Here is a 24,404-nt window from a genome sequence, read left to right on the forward strand (position 1 = left end):
AACAATTTAAAATTGCATTTTTTCACATTTTGGACTCTTCAATTCGTAAGCCCAATTTTATTGAACTGCTTACGTACACAGGCAGTGCCGTTCGGATCGTGAACGAACGCCCTTTGGTACCTTTGAGTGACGACCCTAGGGATTTTACTGTCCCTAGGATCCTGTCCCTAGGATCACCCCTGCCTCACTTTTGACCCCATACTTAGACCCATACTGTGCTGTTGGGCAACCACATGATCGTGACCAATTAAGAAGGGTTTATCGGTTCAATTTGTCACTTTCTCAGCAGTTTTGGAGTAAATGGATCGATTTTTACTTGCCAGGTCTTCAGGGCCGGAAAAAATGGTTAAAAATGGCCGACAATTTGGAGCCTGGTCAACTTGTAGTGGTAGGTTCTCTCCAGGACATTGGTAAACGTGGGAAGTATCAACTTGGGAGGGTGCATGAGGTAGTTCCACAAATTAGGAAAGGGAAGCCTGTGGTTCGTAGAGCTAAAGTTGCCGTCTGCAACTATGATGAGAGTACGGGGAAAGTGAAAGTAGACTATGTGTTGAGGGATATTTCGTGCCTCGCCCCCGTAAAGAACACCTAAGTGTTAGGGTTTGAGCCTGGTTTTGTCTGCGGTGGCCGACCCTTGTCTGAGCCCAGAACAGTCGGTTATTATCGCAATCATTGTATATAGCATCATTTTTTGCGTGTACCTACTACCTATGGTACCAATTTCATGTATCGTCGTGTTTATTCTTATTGCTGTTCATTCTTTGCATGCCCTTTGTATTTGCGTATTAACTTAAACGTGAGTGATTCAAACAATTTGTGTATCATGTGTTTTTATTCATTGGCTCACAATTGTCGTCAATTCTTTTTTAGTTATGCCATGTCAGACTGTCATAACTAGGGGCCGCTATGTTCCAGACGGTTGTTCGCCTGGTCAAACGTCATGTAGAAACCGTTCGGGTCTACTGAATATTACGTCATGGAAATTCCTAAAACATGAGCCAAAATTGCACCATCGATCGTAAGACCTGTGTCAAACCGGTTTAAACCTGTTTCAGTTTGAAACCTGTTTGGACATGAAATATTGCGTCACACGAACTGCTCTCGTGCCTTTGAGTTATCACAAATTTTTCTGATTCATTCTCGAAGTTGTTTGTTGGAAGTCGGTCGCACATTTAACTGGTTTATTTGGTGCTTGCTAGCTGGACAAATTCTCCGTCTTTTATCCAAGTAATCTGTATCGTAGTGACAGTTTTAGTGGTGTACGGCATTGCATCTCAATTTCGATAGCCGCGGGCTAATTTTACAGGAATACACTTATTGAATAGACGTTTCAAGAAGTGTTTCATTTTCGGTCACTATATGCAGACAAACGGATCCGGGAACTTTATGTTACAATTTTCCCACGAAGAGATTATGGTTTACCGCTGTGACCACCTAGTCCTAGACCAAAGTTAAGCAAAAAATGGGGAGACTTCACTATGGCCTTGAAATGTCAATGGCACAGCCAAGATATTCTCCAGAATAAGAAAGCAATACGTGCAGCAGCAAGAGATAACAAAGTTGACCGAACCACGCTATCAAGGTATTTGAAAGAAGCACAAACAAGGTAGGCCTAACACCAGGACAGGTGAGGCCATTTCCACATGCTCAACTGAGAAAAAAGTGACAAACCGTAAGTCTAAGCGAGTAAAATCAGCAGTCATCACTGACTCGCCGGCTAAAGCAGCATAAAATGCTACCACACCCAATGCTGCTGAAGATGTAAGCCTCCAGGTTGCTGCAAGAAAATCTGCTGAGATGGGACAAAGATAAAAGAGAAATCTTTTTAAAGTGCTGTCAGAAGATTTGGAAAGTGAAGCTGAAAATGCAACTGTTCTGCATTTTAATGACAACACTTTGGATGAAAGTGAGGGGGGCGACACGATCAATGATTCAGTTCAGTTCAGTTGTTTTTATTTCTGACCATCATATCAAAAACAATACACGTCAACATAGCAAAGGTCGAGAAAAAGGTAGAAGCGACAAAACGCAAACGTTAAAACGTGCTTGTGACCAAAGTAAGTTATTGAGTTGAAAAAAATTTGGCACGGTCGCAACACCTTCAGAAAAATTTAAGATGTAAAGGGAAAATAAAAAAATAAAATGTTACAAAAAAATAAAATAAAAAACATAAATTTAGGCTATAGCTTTATTAGCCCACATAGCTTTAGCTGATATATTTAAGATTTGTATGGACAGTTGCTATGAAGATCGGCCATGGTGCGTTATCAAGAGTGCTGATGGTCGTAAGGGGAACACGTCTTGATGCGTTTAGCTCATAGCAAATAAGAGCAAGGCAGGCAAAGAAAACCCCCACAAAGAAATCCTACCACGGGCAAAGCCATTTCAAGCGCAACGCACCATGCCTTGCACGAATCACAAAATAGATAGGCCATAACTTGACGACATGAAAACAATGACAAAAACAAATAAAACAAACTAGCAAAAACAACATCATCATCTTGCGGAAATCCAATTATACCCAGGAAAGTACTTATGTCTTGAAGATATCAAGCGTGCTTTGTTACAAAGTTGCGTTGATAAAGCGATAATTTTAGACCCCAGTCAGCTAAACTCGTCACCTCCACACTGATCCAACGTTAGCAAACGTTGAATTTATGCAAAAATGACAGGCATCGCTGGCTGGGATGTAGTAGTGGCATGTCATAGTAATATGAGAAATTTGCGTTAGGCCTACCGTATGCTTTACACGTTAAACTAAAATAAAAAAAATAAAAAAATCCAATCAAAAATCAAATCAATGATTCGAAAGATGAAACTACGGTTAGCATTGGGGACTTTGTGGTTTTTAAGTTTTGTGAGAAGCGAGACGTGCACGATATTGGAAAGATCACAAAAGAAAAAAATGATGAGGTTTATGTAAAGGTGTCATTTTTGAGAAGGAATCCGAAGGGAAATGATTTTGTTGAACCTGTTGTTGAAGACATTCACACTGTGCAAATATGTGATGTCGTATTGTTGCTTTCTCCACCAAATCCTTGTGGCTCCACTAAACGGACACAAGGGATCAAACATTTCTCTGTAGTTTGAACCTGCTACAACATTGAATAGGTTTTGTGTTAAATGCATAAACTGAGGACAATTTCTTTAGCAGCATCTAATGTATTTTATTAATCAAGATCAACTAAAAAACCTCTCCCTCGCATCAAAATTTGTAGATTTTCCTTCCTTCCTAACAAAGTCCCAAATGGGGTGGGGGAGGGAAAATGGTCTGCTGAAATCTTTCCCCACTTGTGCCCAGTCGAACTTTTCCCTCCTCCACAGTTATTTTGAGTAATGCTAGAAGGGGCGAAAAAACTACGGATTTCACTGGGGGGATTGTTTATTTGGTCCATTAATAGTACCTTGTAGCCTACTTTTTGTATGCTTGTGTTTTTTTGCGTCTAAAGTACATTTCATAACAGAAATCAAACAAAATTGATTGGTTTAATTGCAGTGGCTTATGGGTTAATTGCGGTGGTTCATGGGTCATTACCAGCAGCACCCTTGAGCCACTTTGAAAACTTTCAGGAAAATGTTTATAACAGTTACGCTATTAAAGATATTGATCTGAAACTCGCCCATGATCTGCCCCAATAGTTATGTTAAATGCTTTAAAAATTTGAGCGTTCTAACTTCAGCAAAAAAAAAGTTAACGCAAACAATCTAAAAAGTGGCTCGTAGGTCAAGACCTTTCCCTATAGCAGTGGTTCCCACCCTGGGGTTTGCGGACCCCTTGGGGGTCCGTGAGAAAGCATTTGGGGGTCCGCGATTACCTTGATGAATTTTGAAAAAAAAACGAAAAGCGACCTTTTTACTTTCATTTCTTTCTTTAAATGCAAATGTGTCAAGCTCAAGCCCGCGAGAATAAACTGTACCGGTATGCATTAAAATAAATCTATGCTGCTGCCTACAGTGTGTACATTGACCTTAAACTACATCTACCACAACGCATGTCGATTACAGTCAAATCAGGATTGGCTCGTCTATTAGGCCTACGTACTACGTAGCCTACCGTAATAGAAAGCAGAGAGAAAAATTTTGCGCACACTTGGAAACCCTGCAAATCTCATTTCAACGTTATTTTTAATTTATAACACCTACCGAACGAAGTTGAAACATGGATTCGAAATCCTTTTCTTTTTGACTTAAACAACATTAGCGATGACGATCTCAGTAAAGATGACCTAATTGATTTGAGATCAAAAGAGTTATTACGCATTGAATTTCATTCATAACTGTGCTTTGGTGCTCACAACTGCAAACCTACCCATTCTTGGCAAAGCAAGCGATTGTAGTTTTGTTACCATTCATAACCACTTACCTTTGCGAGGCAGGATTCTCAGCTCTTGTTACAATAAAAACTAAACATCGAAATCACCTGGACGTTGAAGATGACATGCGTGTTGCATTGTCAAAAACTCAACCACAGTTCAGTCGTTTAGTTCAGGAAAGGCAACAACAGCCTTCTCATTAAATTTGCTTACTTTGAAAAAGTTTCGGCATGGCACTTTGGGTCACCTTAATATTCAAATACTGCTGACATTTCTTGAACAATTCATTTATTTTCTTATTTGAGCAACTGTTTAACCTGATATTTGCCGCAGGAGTCATAGCGGCAATGCAATATGACACAGTACAGTAGTTGAGTAGCATAATTATTACAATAGTCAATAGTATGTTAATTGAGTTTCAGGCAAAATTTAGGTAGGGGTCCGCAGAATTAATAATTTGTCCTAAGGGGTCCGTGACAACAAAAAGGTTGGGAACCACTGCCCTATAGCTTTATTCGCTCATATAGCTTCAGTTGATACTTTCAAGATTTGTATGCATATAGACACTTGCTATGAAAATCGGCCATTGTGCGTTATCAAGAGTGCAGATGGTGTTGAGAGGAACACAGCTCGATGCGTTTAGCTCATAGCAAAGATCGCATAGTTGGGTTTATTTCCGAGCATCATAATGAAAACAACACATAGGCTACCAAAGATAGCAGAGGTTTAACATCCATCAAATAAAAAAAAGTTAACATTATTGCCTAACTTGCTTCAGACGGAAATGAGATACGGTAATCAGTTCAAAATTTGATTGATTGATTGAATCTTTATCCTCGGACTGGAAAAGCTTCTTGCAGAGCTTAATCCTGGCAGTTCCGTATACTTGTAGAGGCTTTAAATCGCTGACGCAGGCCCGGTCACCGAGATTGACAAAGTGATCAGTTTCCGATTGTTGAAGTCTTGTTGCAGGGAAATCATTCCATCCATTAGATTCCGCTGAATGGAGAGCAGTCCTTAACGTGACCCTGAGAGTCGAACCAGCGCTGCTTGACCTTGAAGCTTCTTCGTTCCAGAAGTTATGCGCTAATCAATTGAGCTATCGGGGCTATTTGACCTGGCAGCAAATGCCATTGATAAATTTTAATGCAATTTGTAATAATCATGGTAGACCTATAAAGTAAATCTAAGCTTGCAGCAAAACAGCTTAAGGTACTTTGCGACATGGCTAATTTTTAATTTTAGGCTATATCAGGTTTACGATGCAATCACATTATCACCCGACTTGTTCTCTCTGCGTTCTGTAAGAAAAAACACAATCGGTAGCCTGCCCCTTTTAAAGTCTTCGGTTTGACCCGACCTGGGATCGATCTCAGATCTACCAGAAAAGAGCCGAAACAACTCAGCCACTAAGCTGGTTACCTCGCCTAACCTGTTAGGCCAGGCCTACAGATGCTTTGGGAAATGAGAAGGGCAATCGGCACTGACAAGAATAGGTGGTCGGTTTCTTTACTTCAGCAACTACGCCCAACCATTCAATGATTCATTACACCTGGGTAAGTTGCAAGTGGTGTTTGGGAGCGTTCAAATATTACGTAACGCTGTTTTTCCAAATTTTTGACCCCTCCTAGCCCATGTGACGCCAACGTAACGCTTTTGTCAATCCCCCCCCCCCTCCCACGTGACGCTTTTCCATTACAAAACCCGTCTTGCCAGTTTATATCAAAATTATGACGTGTAAACACGTGCTGATAAAAATATCTTGGTTTGTATGCACCTAAAGCTTACGTTTGAGACATGAAATTTTAGCTATAGGCTATTCTTTTTTTAGAATTAAAACGTTATGTACCTACTGAAAACGTTTAGTAGCCTACAGCAAGCGGATGGAAAATTTGCATTGGTGTAGGCCTATGTGTGGTAGCCTAATTGTGCCATCATGCCGACAATAATCGAAAGCGAATGTTGCCAGGAGAATGACTCTGTGTTAGCCAAAACCAAAACTGTTTCAAAATCTTGTTGTTATCTCGCTTTGCTTTTCGATCTAAACGCCCGATCGTACCCACAGACCTGTACCCATAGGCGTAGCCAGGGGGGGCGAACGGGGCCATGCCCCCCCCAAAAAAAATTTTCAAAGTTTGGATTCCGAAGTTGAACCCTTTGTTGAAAATATAATATAATTTGTATAAATTTATATTGTTTTCCAAGACATCTGGTTATTAACACCCCCCAGGACTTGTTTTAGACACACAGAAAGACACCAATAAATTTTGCAAATCGTAAATCGCGCAAAGTTTACGCGATTTACGCTTCTTTTAACTAATCTGTGGAAGCAATTTTAGAATCGCTTACTCTGTAGGGTTTTTGTGTAGCTGAGTTTTTTGTGTTCTCTAATTTCAGCCGCAGTTTTTGCCCGTTTGTGTGTAGATAAGAGCTACCTTTAATAAGTTAATAGCTGTTTATCTGCTAATAAGTTTCATACAAATATTACCCTGAAAGTGTTTCCAGAAAGCGTTATAATCCATTATTTAAGTGTAATTTTGCAAAAATTTTCCGGGGGAGCATGCCCCCGGACCCCCCCTAGAATACGCGTGCCTTCGGCACGCTCTAACCCCCACCAGCTTTATTGCTTCCCTTGCTTAACCCACCAGGATGCGCCACTGCACATCAGGTGGCGATGTCTTAAATCAAACATTTTGTCGTTCTCTTCAATTCATTAAATATTTGCCCCCCCCCCAAATTTTTCTCTGGCTACGCCACTGCCTGTACCTAGGTCGATCGAGTTTTGTGGGTAGGCTAGCCTACTGCATTGACAGTGGCTTTCACATATCTTGAAAAATCAAAGACAGAAGGAACATACAGCTTCAGGGATGAGCAGGTGTCTGGACTTGGTCCCTTGTAGCTCTGCCTGTAGATCACGTTGGTAATCGTTGGCCAGAAAATGATTGCTGCACACACGGCAGTGCTTGGTTAGGCTACAGGTGGGTCTTTGAGTTTCATCGCCGAGATCCATTTCTTCAGCTTGTCGTCATTATTCAGAGGTAAACGATGAAAGGATACCCCTTTGACGATTCCCCGGTTAGTACAACCGGGAGCCATACAAGAAGCCACCATTTTAAGGGCGTAAAAACTCCCTTAGCACAAAATTGTTCGCTGTTTCGGTAGCCTACGCGATTTGTTTCCTGTGTTTGCACGCAAAACAGTAGACCTTGGATGCGGCGTTGCCAGCCAATCACGTCATCAAAAATTTTGACCAATCAGAATCATTCAAATCAAAAAAGGTTTTTTAATTAATGGTAACACAAAAAAATAAAAAATTGTTGAAAAACGTTTTATTTCAGAAAGATCTACAAATACAAAAGCCATGTATTTTCGTTGCAAGCATAAAGACCAAACACAGCGTGGTCTTTGGATACAGTGCGTTATAATTGTCTTGATTTGGGGCCAAAGGATCTCATTGACACCGGACCCAAAAGATCCTCTCAACGGCCCTGCCTGCCCCAACAATGACAAGTAGACTAAGTTATTTAAAAGTCTTCACACCTAAGCACCACAACTTTTGAATTAGACCAAAAGACGTCAAAACGTTGAGCATTTTTATTCAACAAAAAAGATATATCAATAATTGTTTTGCTCACAACAAAACCTATGAAGCGCTATCGAGTTATAATTTTTTGTGGCTTTGTTTCCTGACAAAACAAAAGGAGTCTCCTAAGCTTCAGCAGTTGCGAACTCAGCACATTGAAGTTGAGCAAGTGACAACTGAGATAGCAACAATTCAGGAAGTGGCTAAAATTAGTAAATGAACCTAAGCAAGTAAAACATGACCAAGCCGATACTTGGCATGTAACAAGTCAGCAAATTCAGTTCAGCAAGCGATGGCCAAGCGAGTTCGATACTAGATGAAAATTTCATTTGCTGACTTGGGTAGTAACTGAAACGTACTTGCTGAGTTGTCGCATACCGAGTGGTCTGACGAACAAAAAAAAGCATATACCATTTTACATAAGGCACCTGGTAAATATAGCGAGTTCTTTGTGAACAAATCTATGACAAATTATAGAAAGCTTGAAAGAGCAATAGAAGTGGTGAATGCTTGGAACAAGCAAATCCATAGTTGCACAACATAAGTTAAAAATTGCATTTACTTTAAATTACAATACGATGAAAAACAATACGGTACGCAGTTTTTAGCGGTCAGTAGCTGTAGCAAACATCATAGCCTAATGGAACGAATAAGTAGTTATAAAAGATATATGAATTGAACAGACAGCATCCGTAGAATAAATGACACAATGGACGAAATATTCATCTTCGATAAAATTACAATAACCGAAGTAAAAAATAAACACGTGCTAAAGAAGAAATAAGGCACAAATTTGTTTCTGGTCGATGGCCATATAAGTCACGAAAAAGCAATTTAATATAACAATATGATGTGAGTTGTCACGGCGGTGGTCTTCTTTCATCCATCCACAAAACAATTTTCAAGTTCAGTTTATTTCTGATTATGACAACGAAAAATAAGATATGCCAAGCATAGCAGGGGCCTAGAAAAAGGTAGAAGCACGAATTTCCTTTCACTCAAAGCATCAATAAAGTAGCCTACTTCATGGAGTGTAGGCCTATTATTACGAAAATGTTTGCTTGAGGCGTTCTTTGAAACAAAACAGAAAAGAAATTTTGACGTAAAAACAAAAGATCTCTAATAGCTATCGCTTAGGTGCAAAGTTTGAAAATACAGTAACTACCAAGACGAACCTCATATCAAACAGCGCAACACTGCTTGTCACGTGACTCCATGCGATTGTAGCACTAACCAAAAGCAAAAATGTGTAAGACTTTGCTAAAACTTAGAAAAAAGCAGCAGATGTACAGAATGTTTTAATTAGTCGAGGCAGCGGATACATTGTTTGGGGCGACCGAATGGACGACAACGGAGTCAAATAAGTTAACGTTTCTTCCTTCTTTTTCGGCTCTGTAGTCAATAAACATTTCTTTAAAGGCGAGGAAATCAGTAAAAGTAGCGATCATGTCGAAAATATCGTCCGTCATTTCGTCCTTGTGCGCTTGCAAAGATGATGCAAACTTGTTCATGGAAAATTCCGGAATCCTTTGCTTTAATCCTTCAACTAGAAACTTTTCCATAATCTTGCCGTACTCTTCAAAAATATCAGTGTAAATAAACTTGTTTTCTTCTGTGTCCTCGAACTCGTGATAATACTTTTCCATAAAAGCTTGCTGCGTCACTTGAAATTCATCACTTATCATGATTTCTTCAATCGCACCGATGATTTTATCAAACTTCTGTTGACGTTTGTTTCCTTTGCCCTTTGCAAGCATTTCGGCATCGTTTGAGAATTTAAACGATGCCATTTAATTTCACTCAAAAATCTAAAAGAAAGAAATAAGAAAATTGATGAGTTGTTACAAAATAGTTTTAATGATTTAACAAAAGTATTTTTTCTGTAAGCATCCAAATCATACAAAATTGCTTCATTTCTACATTGTGATGATTTTCAGACAACCACCCTATCTGGTACATTCCTTCACCAGATCTGGTCAGATCCGTACCTGGTCTGATGAGGGAATGCACAAGATAAAGTGTTTGCCTGGGTTGCCACGATTGACTTAATGTCTTATTCTCTCGATCTCGGTACGATCGTCAGTTCAGGATGTACTTGCTCCCGGCTCCAGTACGGTAACCAGTTATGTTCATATTTTCAACACTTAGTTCGAATAGCTCATGCGGTTAACCAAATGATTGCAAACGAAGAAACGACGCATCAATTGTGCAATATTTTAAATAGTAACCAAAGTGATTGATTGTACAGTAGTAGAAGTAAGATTGTTACGAAACAATAACAACTTGGCTGTTGCTACTAGTAGTTAGACACAGCACATATAAACAATTTCCTAGTTTCTTTTCATGGCTAGTTTGTACACATATATAATATAGTATAGAATACATTGTCAGGAACACTTAAATCAAACAAAAACATGTTAAAACATGCAATGACAGACCAGGGTAAACATTGAGTAAAACATCAGATGGCAAAGCACACAAAACCATTTGTAGTCTGGCCTTGTGTAGAACAGGCTAGGCATTTTTAGACTAGGCAGTTGTAAAGGTAATGCACAGACGTTGCTTCAACAAAATACTTTTAGTGCTTTGCTCTATTGCACAAAATATTTAAAGATCAACATCAACAAACAATGTTTCATAATCTATACACATGTGCAGTGTGCACAATATATTCTGTATTATGCTACAGTTAGCAGCTGAGCAATTGCAATATATGATCACAAACACATTGTCATTGTTCCTCTAGCACAGTGGTTCTCAAACTTTTTACAGTCTAAGCGCACTTACCATACTACAAATAATTCTGGGCACACTTTATATAAAAATGCACTAAAATGTCATAATTAAGTCAATATGTAAGAGTAAATTTTTCTAAAAAAAAAGATATTTACATCAACGAAATTTATTCTTAACTATAAAATCCGCATTACAGTTATTTACTACTATACTTCATTAATGACTACCTACAGTACACTACTATTAACATCTCTACCACCTTTTCGATGAACACTAACTCAGCAACTAGCAATTTCTTTCTGCTTTACAATTACAGTCTGAATCTACTCCAACAGCAAAAAACACACATAGACAATTGCTATTGTGAGCAACAATAGACAATTGCTATTGTGAGCAACAAATACAAGTTTTACCGAATGTCTGCAACCATGCCTGAAATTATCGTAATAATGATGTTAAATGGAAGGAGCAGATAAGAAAATTGATCTAATATGGTAACTATTCTTTTTGTTTTTCTTATTAGAATACTTTTTTTAGGAATGCTGTTGGGCACACCTAGATAACCTCTGGGGCGCACCAGTGCGCCCGGGCACACCGTTTGAGAACCACTGCTCTAGCAATTATACAAAAAAGGTTTTCATAATCGTTTCATAGTTGTGAGTTGGCAGTGGCACAGGATGGTAAAAGTTTTGAGTTGCAGAATTTCAACACAAACTCACAAATAAGTTGTCTTAAAATGGGGCTGTTTAACAACTTTTGTTTAAAACGACATTTTGACTAAATTCATAAAGATGTATCATATTATAGTTAAGCAAAAGTATATGAATACAATAAACCATATAATTAATTAAGTTTAGTTTTATAGTAAAAAGAAATGCATTGCAGGCATTGATTTGAACCATTCCGAGTTAACCACTAATTAACAAAAAAATACAGTTTACAGATAATGACATATTGTATATTAGAGTGATCTTACTATATATATTTGAAAAATCTCACAATCCCTATTTGATTTTCTACCATAAAAGAATCAGGAAAGCAAAGTTGATTGAACTTCGATCCTCGTGTAATAGTGCAGTTTTCGGTTTTAAAGTTGACAATTTTTTTAAAATTTAAATGCTGAATAAGCCTCCTCATACTGCTATTTGTAATATCTACTACAAATGATACTTAAAAATTACAAACAACCAAATAGATTTATTAAACTACAAAGCCAGAAATATGCCAAGCCATAAACCTGGATAAGACAAAAAGCCAGCACTGGAAGCAGAAGCTTAGAATGCTACACTGCAATGATTGATATAATTAAAGCCAAGAAGTATCTTAGGGTTAGAGATAAACATTCTTTTGTTCCAGCACCGACTGGACCATGTTGTTCACAAGTTTTCATTATCAATACACACACAAAAACTTTTCACTAAAACTTGTGTTGTGCATTCAAAATCATAAAGTTCAAATATTCAGTTCATGTTCAATCACAAATTATGCTAAACTCTGTGTTGTCACTGTTTTCAAAAGATATTTAAAAACATACTAGATATTATAAAAAACATAATGTTTTGATCTACAAAACTGACATTTTTTGACATTGCTACAGGGTTTTTAGACATGATTTCAATGTGCCCTTGATTCAATACAGTGGCTAGCCTATTCTTTATAACAACTTTTGATTAACAAGTCAATCAATATCTGTAAAACATGCAATATAAAATTACATCAGAATTACTTATTCAGCACTTTGTTCAATACTTCAACCACGATATGTTTACTATCACTGTACATACAATATGTTTAGTATCACTTTGGCTTTCCAATGTTTTGTAATCTAAACTACAGTATAAACACTAAGCAAATGTTGCGTCAAGAAAGATCACAAATAAACAAAGTCAATTGTTTTCACGTTAATTTCCCAAGTTCCATCTTTTTTTGCAAAGCTGTGGTGCCATGATAAATGAAAGAGTCCAGAATTCCTGCTACAGTAAAGACACCACCAATAATTGCACAAACCGATGTTAAAAAATGTAGAAATGATCTACTTTTTTCAGTATATTTTACCATCATTGGAGATAACTCATACGATACAAACACTCCAGAAACTCCTCGTGGGGGAGCATCATCGTCAGATAAACTCGGAATACTTTGATGGCGTGTAACAGAAAATTGATTTGTAGTCAATTTTTTCCCCTGTAAATCGACATAAGATGTTGGAACTATTTTGATATAATAGTTGTAAGAACTGTCTGTATGTGGAGCAATAACTTTGAGGCCATCAAGTGGGTGAATTTGTCCTGGATATTTATCTTCACCAAATGACAAATGATTAATAGTATGTGAAACATTGATAAGTGACTTATCTTCAAATCCTGCAATGTCATGCACATGCTTATGGCCAAGCTCAAAGCTACTTCCAGGAGAAATATGAAAATCGCCAGCAACTTTATTTACTTTCAGATAACCATACAACATACAACCTTCTTTTCCAACTTTATAATCAAGTTTTTTGCTGGGTCCTTCACGTTTACACTGGGGCATGCTCTCATATGCATCTGCAGGAAAAGCCCAGCCCTTTTTTCTGTATGCTTCCTTTATATCTGAACATGAATTACAACATGTTACTTGTGTCGATTCTGCACCAAAGCAGCTTTCACAGCGATTAAGATCCAACTTTGTTGTGTTTTTAGTTTTATTGCCAGTCCCTAAGTTATCAATCAACTCTGCTTTTTCATCAACAAAACTACCATCATTGTTTAACCGTTGCTTAAGTAAGGTATGATCAACATTTATCTGTCGTTGTCCAGATACATCAATTGCATCCAAACTAATCAAACCACATGGCAAGCGTGGCACTGTGATGTTTATATTTATTTTTAATTTATCTCCTTGTGACATGTCAACAAATAAATCAGGGATAACCTCAACACTCCAGTAATAATTAATTTCTGACAATAATAACAGAATCATGAAACATCCTGATATTAAAGTTACAGCTGCTCCAGAAAACGTTTTTATTCTGAAATCTTCCAACGTCTTTGGATAAGCATCAAATCTTCTTAGCTTCCTTGTGAATGTTTCCCATCCACCCTTCATGCTAGTTCAAATCAGGAATAACGCAAGCACAATGAAAATGAAACATACGACAATATCACACACAGTGACACACGAACCAGGAATGCCTTCCCTGAATTACTATAGGAAAGTTTGTTTTGAAAGAAATTGCAGAAGGCGCCAGGCAACACTTCGAACTAAGTGTTGCCAGATGTCCATTGTAGCGGCACGTTGCTTGCTAGCGTGCCGCTCATACACAGTCGTCAATGGGACGACAACACTTCCGGGCATAGTGATGGTGAGAAGTGATGAGGACACGATGATCTTCGGTATTGATTCGTTTGTTGATTCATTCCAACATAGCAAGCTTGACGTTGAACGACAGAATCCAGGCAACAACAGCAGCAAACGAACAACACCGGAACGACCGACAGTCTCACCTCCAGAAATTAACGCAACACTATGTCGTCCTACATTGCCAACTTGACTTTAAAAAAGTAAGAGTTCTTCTTGAGTAAGTGAGAACAACACAGAAAAATTGAGTTAGAAATCATGGTGGTACCGGTAGTTACTTAAAAAGGAGACTAGTCTTGGATGGAAAAGCGCCACTCTGAGCGTTGCAATCGCTAAACACAACCATACAATGTAGCATAACGGAAAATCTATGTGTGTATGAAGCACTAGCCAGAATGCGATTAGGCATTCTTATAAAAATTCAGTGCTTACAATCCCTAAATTTAATTCCCTAGATTTCTAAGCAAGACGCTTGATTGTAGAAATCAAGTGTATTCCAGGGTGCTGACGCGACGCCAGTGCAAAGAAGCGCATGACGTCAGAGAGAGTTGTCTGCGTTGTTGTTGCGCGCATCGATTATTTGAAGACTTTATGTAAAGATCGTCAGATCACATGGCGTGCAACAACTCAGTAAGTAGCCTGCACTTCAACTATTGCCAAGTCAGCAGATTATATTTATAGCCTATACAATACATGCTCAGTTCCGACTTGTTTGGTCATCGCTTGTAATAGTCATTTTGCTGACTTGTGACATGCCAAGCTTTGAAATATCGGCTTGCTCAATAGTACCTTGGTCAGTTTTATCATTTGCCAATTTCAGCCACTTGCTGAAATGTTGCTAGCTCAGTTGTCACTTGCTCAACTGCCATATGCTCAGTTTGCAACTGTGAGATTCGAATATAAAAATGTAAGCAGGGATATTTATAACGCATTTAACGTACCTAGTACGGTAATAAATATCCCTGAGTGCAACAAGTCCCCGTTTTTTTCAGTGTGTTATGCCGTCTGTGTTTGATATTGTTTGATACCTTTTATTTGTGAAAACTGAGGGAAAAGAACTACACGTGTGCTCTCTACCAGTGCATAAGTCGAACTGATTAAACTTAACATAAACACGTTGCAGTCAGCGCAAGAATGTAGCTTCTGGAGAATCGGACATTCCTCGCGCTGATTGCAACAAGCAGTGCTTCCAGCATATTATTGCAAATACTACAACACCTCCCCCTTAAGTTCAATGACACTACAAAATACAACACCAAAATTAATACATTCCACCAGGCAGGTTAAGGCCAACTCGGATCTTCAATAAGTCGATTCGGTCTCTTAACCTGTCTGCGCGGTCGAGCAGGCAAGCCTACGTTGACACTAGCGGAAGGTCTGACATTGTCCGGCTGCTCGATGGGCCAGGGGATAGACGCAGATACTCTCCGTCGAATGAATCTGCGGTTTCTAATTAACAATCGGCCGCTAGCGGTTTTAACAGTGTATTTTCGGTAGTCGTCCACAGCGACTATTTTCCCATAAATGTCCCACAGTCCGGTGTTCGAATTTTGTACTGCGACGTGAGTTCCGATCGGGAATTCAGGAAGATGATGAGCACGATTGTCGTAGTAGGCTTTGGTGTCTTCAACGGACATTTCTTTTCGCGTTTCAGCTTGTTGCATCTCGCTCTTCCATTTATGAGAGAAAGCTCGATGATGTAGGCCTACTGGAAGGGTGTCTTGAGTCGGTCGTCCGTACAGTTTCTGAGCAGGTGACAATCCGTCCTTCCTGCATGGCGTATTTCGATACTGCATCAAAGCTTTTGCTAGTTGATCTTCGTCAAGGTAGCGATGCGTCCATGAACGACGAATTAACTTTTTCATGCTCTTTACGGTTGCTTCAACTTTCCCATTAGATTGCGGATAGGTTGGAGTAGAAGTACGATGCCGCACGCCCCATTTATGAAGAAATTTGGAGAATTTCTCAGACTTGAATTGGGGTCCGTTGTCAGACCAAATAACATCTGGTATTGCAGTACGAGTAAAATAATCACGTAAAGCTTTGATGACTACAATAGACGTAGTGTTATACCTCATGAAATATATTGACGGCCAATCTGTAAAACAGTCAGATAGAGCTGCTGCTTTAAGGAAGAAGGCTTTAAAACAACCTGAACTTTGTGATTTCCTTACTGACACCAAGAAGGATCTTAAATCTAATGGCTATATTGAGCGTGCTGGTGAAGCAGAAAATGTAAAGGGATTTGAATGGTATTTACCATACTTTGTGACGTCACAATTAAAAAAGCGTATTGTTTACGATGGCAAGTCTGAATTTCGAGGAACTTGTGTTAATGAGGTAATGTTTTCGCGTCTTGATTTGTTAAACTCTCTGGCAGATCTCTTGGCTAGATTGCGGCTTGGCAGATTTGGTTTCATGGCCGATATGACAAAGTACTTTTTTCACATTTTGGACTCTTCAATTCGTAAGCCCAATTTTATTGAACTGCTTACGTACACAGGCAGTGCCGTTCGGATCGTGAACGAACGCCCTTTGGTACCTTTGAGTGACGACCCTAGGGATTTTACTGTCATCACCCCTGCCTCACTTTTGACCCCATATTTAGACCCATACTGTGCTGTTGGGCAACCACATGATCGTGACCAATTAAGAAGGGATTATCGGTTCAATTTGTCACTTTCTCAGCAGTTTTGGAGCAAATGGATCGATTTTTACTTGCCAGGTCTTCAGGGCCGGAAAAAATGGTTAAAAATGGCCGACAATTTGGAGCCTGGTCAACTTGTAGTGGTGGGTTCTCTTCAAGACATTGGTAAACGTGGGAAGTATCAACTTGGGAGGGTGCATGAGGTAGTTCCACAAATTAGGAAAGGGAAGCCTGTGGTTCGTAGAGCTAAAGTTGCCGTCTGCAACTATGATGAGAGTACGGGGAAAGTGAAAGTAGACTACGTGTTGAGGGATATTTCATGCCTCGCCCCCGTAAAGAACACCTAAGTGTTACGGTTTGAGCCTGGTTTTGTCTGCGGTGGCCGACACTTGTCTGAGCCCAGAACAGTCGGTTATTATCGCAACCATTGTATATAGCGTCATTTTTGCGTGTACCTACTACCTATGGTACCAATTTCATGTATCGTCGTGTATATTCTTATTGTTGTTCATTCTTTGCATGCCCTTTGTATTTGCGTATTAACTTAAACGTGAGTGATTCAAACTATTTGTGTATTATGTGTTTTTATTCATTGGCTCACAATTGTCGTTAATTCTTTTTTAGTTATGCCATGTCAGACTGTCATAACTAGGGGCCGCTTTGTTCCCGACAATGGTTCGCCAAATCAAACGTCATATAAAAACCGTTATGGTCTACTTAACCTAGCTGGCATCTCACGTCATGGAAGTTGCTAGAAAATGAGCCAAAATTGCACCATCGTTCGTAAGACTTGTGTCAAACCTGTTTAAACATGAAACATTGCATCACCGCCTTTGAACACCTGTTTGAATTGCGTGACAATGTCTTTCACTATTACGTCACAGTACTGCGTACGTGAGTTTGAGATATTGATATCTATTCTGGTCATTCGTGAAATGGTTGCTTGAGAGTTAGTCGCACATTTAACTGTTTGCTTAGTGCTTGCCAGCTGGACGAAAATATCCGTCTTTATCCAAGTAATCTGTTCTGTAGTGACAAGTTTTAGTGGTGTACGGCGTTGCATTCCATTTTCGACAGCCTGGTGGCTAATTTTACAGAAATACAATTTTGAATAGACGTTTCAAAGGAGTGTTTCTTTTTCTGTCATTACATACAGACGAACGGATTCGGGAATCTTATGTTACAATTTTCCCACGAAGAGATTATGGTTTACCGCTGTGACCTGCCTGCAAGAAATTTGTGGCATTTTTTTATCGCCCAGGTGACACCCAGCATTTCTTTTTCGACTGTGGCATACCTAGTTTCTGTATCCGTCAGAAAGCGCAATCCGGCTTGAACCGTACGCCAGTTGCTGTCACTGCATTGTTGAAGTAAAAAGCCTAGACCACTGTTCGAGCTGTCAGTCTGCAATCGCGTTGGTTTGTTAACGTCATAAAAAGCAAGAAGAGGGATTTCAGACAACGCTTTTCTCGCTTGTTTAAAACTTTCAGTAAATTCCGGAGTCCAGATAAATTCGTTTTTACTGCTAAGCAGAGGTCTTAAAGGCAATAAGTACTTGCTTACAGTTTTGCTGTTGCTAGACAACTGGTTAGCGAGACCAAAAAACGAACGTAAGTCAGTGACGTTAGCAGGTATTGGAAAGTCACTAAGTGCATTACACAAGGAGCTATCAATTTTATAGCCTTCCTGGGATAGTTCGAATCCAGCAAACTTAATACGTTGTTGACAAAATTTAAACTTTTCTTTATGAAGAGAGATCCCTCGTTCTGCACATCTTTGAAGAAATTTTCTTACTCTATTGATGTGATCGGTTACGTTAGAGTCAAATATAATAACGTCATCTACTACCTTTCGACAGTTGTCTAATCCAGAGAAAGCTTCATCCATTCTTCGATTGTAATGTTCAGAGATTGAGCAAATACCAAGTGGGGCACGTAGAAATTTGTACCGGCCAAATGGAGTGATGAAGGTCGTTAGCAGTTGGCTATTGTTTTCTAAAGGACACTGGTAGTAACCCTTTAAAGCATCAAATGTTGTGAAAAACGTGCTTGTTCTGCATCAATGTCGGCTACAGCTTCAGCCGGCGAGGAAGATGTATAACGTTCACGTCGCACAAATTTATTTAGCTTGGAGAAATCAACGCACAATCTAATATTATCCGAATTCTTTTTTGGTGCGACCACGATAGGTGCACACTATTCTGCAGGTTCCGTCACGGCCTTTATAATGCCTTGAGATTCCAAAAGCTCTAACTCTTCTTTTAATTTATCTCTATAAGCATAAGGCACCACCCTAGGGGTACTCACACAAAATGGTTGCGCTTGATCCATTAAGTCGATGCGAAATTCTTCTCCTTTCATTACCCGGATCTTTTCATCAAAGGCGGTTGGAAATTCTTCGACCAAGTCTTCCAGTGTAGCGCTCGTCGTTGCTTTCCTTGATACATTATTAATCTGCTTAGGATAAAACGATGGGAGAATTCGTAAAGTTTTAGCTGTTCTCCACGAGATTAACATGCCGCCTGGAATAGAAGGAAAAATGTGTAAAATGTCTTCAGTAGTTACCTCACCCAGCGTCAGCTGTACTTTGAGCTGGCCAATCTCCTTCAATGTTGATCCATCGACTGTGTATATAGTTCTTGGCGCTGTGGCACGGCCCATGTTCCGTACGTCTTCTCCGAGCAAACGTAAGGTCGTTTCATCGGCGGCCGAGATATCCGCTCCTGAGTCCGGCAGCACGGTGATTTTTGCCGATCTATTAGGGGACCTAACTTCCAAATTTACTCGTGGTGCGCTACCGATTCCACGTAGTGAACGTGTCGTTTCTTGAAACGTCATCAATTTTAGAGCTTTATCTGCCTTATTAGTGCTTAGTAACTGCAATTTATTACCAGATCTTGCCATGTGGTTCTTACATTGAGCCGAGAAATGGTTAAGTTTGCGGCACTTATAGCAGGTTTTATTGCGAGCTGGACAGTCTTTTAAAGTTTTATGCCACGGGCGGCCACACATGCTACAAGTTAAGCTTTCTTTACTCGCCGTTGTCCCTTTAGCCGTCTGAGTTAAATTTCTTTTGTTCCGCTTGTAGGCCGAAGCGTGGTTTACTCGATCTACTGTAAGATCTGCTCTTTGCCGACGGGCAGATTCGCGAGCTCGACAAATTACTACGCATCTGTCCAATGTTAATGGCTTTTCTCTCAACAACTCTTCGACGGTCTCTTCAGCGTGAGTTCCTTCCACGATTTGATCCCTCAAGGCTTTGTTTGCGCATTCTTCATTGCAGTAATTACAGGTTTTCACTAAGTCACGTAACGATACTAAATAGTCATCGAAAGACTCTTGCGGTCCCTGCAGGCGTTTTTTTAAATTTCTGCGCTCCACAGTTTCGTTTATAGACCCCTTCACATAGGCTTTCAATGCTTCTATGATACGTCTAGGGTTTTTCTCTTCGTCTTCTCTCAACCCCAAGTTGCTAACGACGTTGGCGGTTTCTCTTGAGAACGAAAGTCTTAGTACATTGTAAACTGTAAGATTATCTTTGGCGGCTAACCCAGACACTGCTACATAAGCGTTCCATTCTTCTTCCCAAGCGTTGAAAGAAGCGCCTCTGTCAACTTCCAGGTCTAGCCTAGGGACGTCGCTTTTTCTCAACGTGTAAGCCATTTCACCTTATTTTTTAAAAGGATCGTTATCCTGTTCGCAGCGCCATGCTTGATATTGTTTGATACCTTGCATTTGTGAAAACTGAGGGAAAAGAACTACATGTGTGCTCTCTACCAGTGCATAAGTCGAACTGATTAAACTTAACATAAACACGTTGCAGTCAGCGCAAGAATGTAGCTTCTGGAGAATCGGACATTCCTCGCGCTGATTGCAACAAGCAGTGCTTCCAGCATATTATTGCAAATACTACAACAGTCTGGAAGGCTTTTCCGTCACATTGTTTGTTATTTGAACTGAACATTTATGTCAAAGTATGCCTCCTCCTGGTCCAATAGCCTACATTTCGATTTTAAATACAAGAGTCGGCGATAATGTTTTGATAAGTCTACTGGAAAGGGTAGGCTATTCGTTAAAAATAGCCTAATTACGGGAAAAAATTCACACAGAAAATATCTAGACGGCTAATATTCAGACTGGAAAATATCTATAGGCTACAGAAAAGATTCCGAAAAGAAAATACTTTTACAGAAAAACTTCCGATTGGAAAATACCTTCTCTTTTGAAAAGTAAGGGTATTTTCCAGTCGGGATGGACAAAAGACACATCTAGTTGTGTTACAAATTTGACCGATTTTGAGGCACACTTATATCCTGCAGTTCTGAAGACTTTTTTTATGAGGAGCAAAAAGAACTGGAAAAAAACTGATAAACCGAAAGGAGAAAACGGAGACTTATCAAACGAGTAAGGATGCTACATTAAGCTAAAAATACCCTAAACGCTAAAGAATGCACACTAAAAGAAGTGATTTTATTTCCTTGCAGGCAGTCAGTGCCGGATTAAGGGTCTGCTGGCCTGTAGGCACATTTTATAAGTGGCCCAAAAATCAAGGTTGCAAATAAAAAGTTAGAATTGTCAGTGTTGCCAAATCATTGTCACAAAGATCGTGTTTGCAACTATAACACAGGATACCGCGCAAAAACTTGGTCATATGCCTAACTAAATAACATTTTTGCGATGGAAAACGTGTTAATTAGTTTTTGGAGGTCAATCTTACGGAGTAGATCGCTTGCAATACAGATATCGTAAGGACCTGCTATACAGTAAATACACCCGAGACTCAATCTTGCACTACCTACGTCCAAGTACTCAATCTGATCTGATCCACTGATCATCATTCTGAATCTGATTAAAAGTTATTTCTAATTTCTTTACACAACACAAAGCCACGTTTGTTTCGTTGCGTCACCCAACGGAAATGAGAATTTTTAAAAATATCAAAAAGGAAGTGGCAACATGTTTCAATTCGTACTTTTTTAACAATTTTTGCAACCTTTAATTCATCTGCCAAAACAGAGCTGTCAAGATAAATACATATCAATCAATCATTCAATCATTTTATTTTTCGTCATTAACGCGTCCGGGACGAAAAAGATACTAACTACAAAAATCGATATAAACCTACCAGCACGTTAACGAACGGGAAAGGTGGCAAAACCTTAAAAGGTTTAAAACATGCCTGAATGAAAAATTATGTAGTACGGTAGCAGTAGGTTATATATCAGTAGTTAGCACGGCCACAAAACCCAAATACCTTCTCTTTCGAATCTTTTTTGTTTAATCTTTTTAGTTTAATCAGTTTAGAAAATAATTATTTTGAAAACATGACTAAATCTCTGCTGATTTTAAAGTGGCCTGAATTTTTGACTGGCCTGTAGGCACGTGCCTACTTTGCCTAATGGTTAATCCGGCACTGCAGGCAGCAGTGGCGGCTCGTCATAAGGGACTGCGGGACTGCAGCCCCCCCCCCAACATTTTTGTGCATGTGTGAATTATATTACATATAGATAGTTTTGCCATGCTTTTTTTAATTTATTTTGCTTGAAGAATTAAAAAACTCTTAAAATTAATTTTTTTTTGTAATAAAAAAAACAAATTTGTATTACAAAAATTAATTGGCAACTCTGGGTCTGCAAATTTTGCAGGTCCGGTGTTGCTTGTTCTCTTTTTATGACGTAGGTTTTTCAGAAAAAAGTTTTCTAGCATCACTGAACAAGCGCTGTCGGGACTGCAAATAGAACAGACCCTGGTCAGGGATTCCAACTTTGGTTCTCGTAAATCTTTAGGGTAAGCGTGTGGAAGCTATCGGTGATTAGGTGAAGGGATCGTAGGTTACTTTACTTGATTTGTGTTTTGAGAAGTCACTGAGACAGACTAGTTTTGATGAGAAGTAAAGCCAATTACTGTAATTATTGGTGCTCTTTCACAATTCGCCCTGTTGGTCAACTCAACAGGATGAAGACGTCATTGTACGTCACACAGGTTGGAATGGACTGTTATAAAGGAGGAAGTACGGAGTGGAAATGTACTGAAAAACACCTGAAGGAAATTGTCTCCCATTTATTCATTTGTTGTTAAATTTTAACAAATTTGCTATCGTTGGAAAGCACAAGCAGAGATCTAATCAACTAAGTTAATACCAAGTCCCATAATAGTACTAGCTTCATCTGGTGGCCACCTAAACTTGACCAAATTCAAGCCATTATCAAAAGTTTACTTTAAATGATAAAAACATTAAACGACAGCCAATTAAAAGAACATGTTACTGTGTTACTAACCCTAACTCAGTGCATTTATAACTCAGTCCGGTACAGGTTTATAATTATTTATATTAGGATACTGGTTGATGCAGCCCCCCCATGTTTTGAGACCACGAGCCGCCACTGGCAGGCAGTATATCGGTTAGTTGCCTACAGGCATGTATTGGAGTGGATACGGTACTACAAGGTGATGCTCTCGGAAGCAACAATCAGATTGTGCTGCCGTCATGCATTGTTTGGCGAATCCGAAACAATTTTCCAAGTCCAGATGGCCATTACACCGGATTTCAATGGCTAGCTGAAGGCACATTATGAGGGAGAGAGAGGGAGATAGAACTTTTATTTATTTATGAATACCGTAGTGAATATAAATGATGATTCAAACGATTTCTTCATTTTTCACTTCAAGTATATTTTAGGCTTTGTAGGGACGTATCCAGTAGGGGAGATGTGCCATTTATCGGGCAAAAATGACATTATTAGTTACTATTACTGATAAAATGCTTTTTTAATTCAAATTGTAAAATAAAGGAATTGTGTTGTGACGTTTAGTCATTGTTTCATAACATGAAGTCAAAACACTAACAAATTTAATATTAGTTTATTGCTTTTTATCTCAATGGGTTTTTTTTTCGGTCATTTATCGGTCATTGACCGATTTTTTAGCAAAATGTCCGAAAAAAATATAGTCAATTCGGTCAAAATGTCAGAAAAAATATGTACACGCTCAAATCGATTTCAGTGATTGCAAAGAAGCTTCTTGCGCCACTGTACGATTTTTTGTCAATTGGAAATACAAGACGTAGACTTAGTGTTTAAACGTTGATCCAATGTCTTATTATATGTGATAACGCAAATACAGAAGTCATTCTTCGAAATGGGTACCTCTAAATACCCATTGTCAGGCATTGTCAGGCATTGTCAGGCATTGTCAGGCATTGTCGGGCATTGTCGGGCATTGTCAGGCATTGTCAGGCATTGTCGGGCATTGTCGGGCATTGTCAGGCATTGTCGGGCATTGTCGGCTTTTCGGGGGGTTGTGGAGCATTTCTAGGGGTTGTCGAGCATATTCAGGGGTTGTCAGGCATTGTAGAGTAGTTACCTTCAGGCATTGTTGGGAATTTCCAGGCATTGTCAAGGATTGCCAGGCATTGTCGATCATTATCAGTGGTTGACGGGTTTGTTGGGCATTAGAGAACATTTTCAGGCATTGTCGAACATTTTCAGGGGTTGTCGAGCATTTTCAGGGGTTGTCAGCCATTGTAGAGTAGCTACTTTCAGGCATTGTCGATAATTTCCAGGCATTGTCTAGGATTTCCAGGCATTGTCGATCATTATCAGTGGTTGACGGGTTTGTTAGGCATTATAGAACATTTTCAGGCATTGTCGAACATTTTTAGGGGTTGTCGAGTATTTTCAGGGGTTGTCAGCCATTGTAGAGTAGCTACTTTCAAGCATTGTCGATAATTTCCAGGCACTGTCTAGGATTTCCAGGCATTGTCGGTGGTTGACAGGTTTGGTAGTCAT

The 24,404-nt window shown here is 39.3% G+C and overlaps 1 protein-coding gene and 1 pseudogene across 1 annotated transcript; both read right to left on the bottom strand.

Moving 5' to 3' along the window:
• Positions 1 to 7,692: 7,692 nt before the first annotated feature.
• LOC145772216 (ADP-ribosylation factor-like protein 2-binding protein) lies at positions 7,693 to 12,782 on the bottom strand. The gene is made up of 2 exons (XM_082584066.1): positions 12,688 to 12,782; positions 7,693 to 9,704 (listed from the first exon to the last, which is right to left on the bottom strand). Exon 2 carries the CDS (start codon positions 9,684 to 9,686, stop codon positions 9,195 to 9,197), a length of 492 nt encoding a protein of 163 aa, XP_082440192.1. The 5' UTR covers positions 9,687 to 9,704; positions 12,688 to 12,782; the 3' UTR covers positions 7,693 to 9,194.
• On the bottom strand, positions 9,736 to 13,795 carry LOC145772215 (endoplasmic reticulum-Golgi intermediate compartment protein 3 pseudogene; annotated as a pseudogene).
• Positions 13,796 to 24,404: the final 10,609 nt, after the last annotated feature.

The sequence above is a fragment of the Aplidium turbinatum genome, chromosome 6 (genome assembly GCF_918807975.1).
Source record: "Aplidium turbinatum chromosome 6, kaAplTurb1.1, whole genome shotgun sequence".
NCBI classification, from domain to species: Eukaryota; Metazoa; Chordata; class Ascidiacea; order Aplousobranchia; family Polyclinidae; genus Aplidium; species Aplidium turbinatum.

Bases quoted from the DNA above. Each gene is read 5' to 3' on its own strand.
- LOC145772216 (XM_082584066.1), bottom strand. From the start codon at position 9,686: ATGGCATCGTTTAAATTCTCAAACGATGCCGAAATGCTTGCAAAGGGC.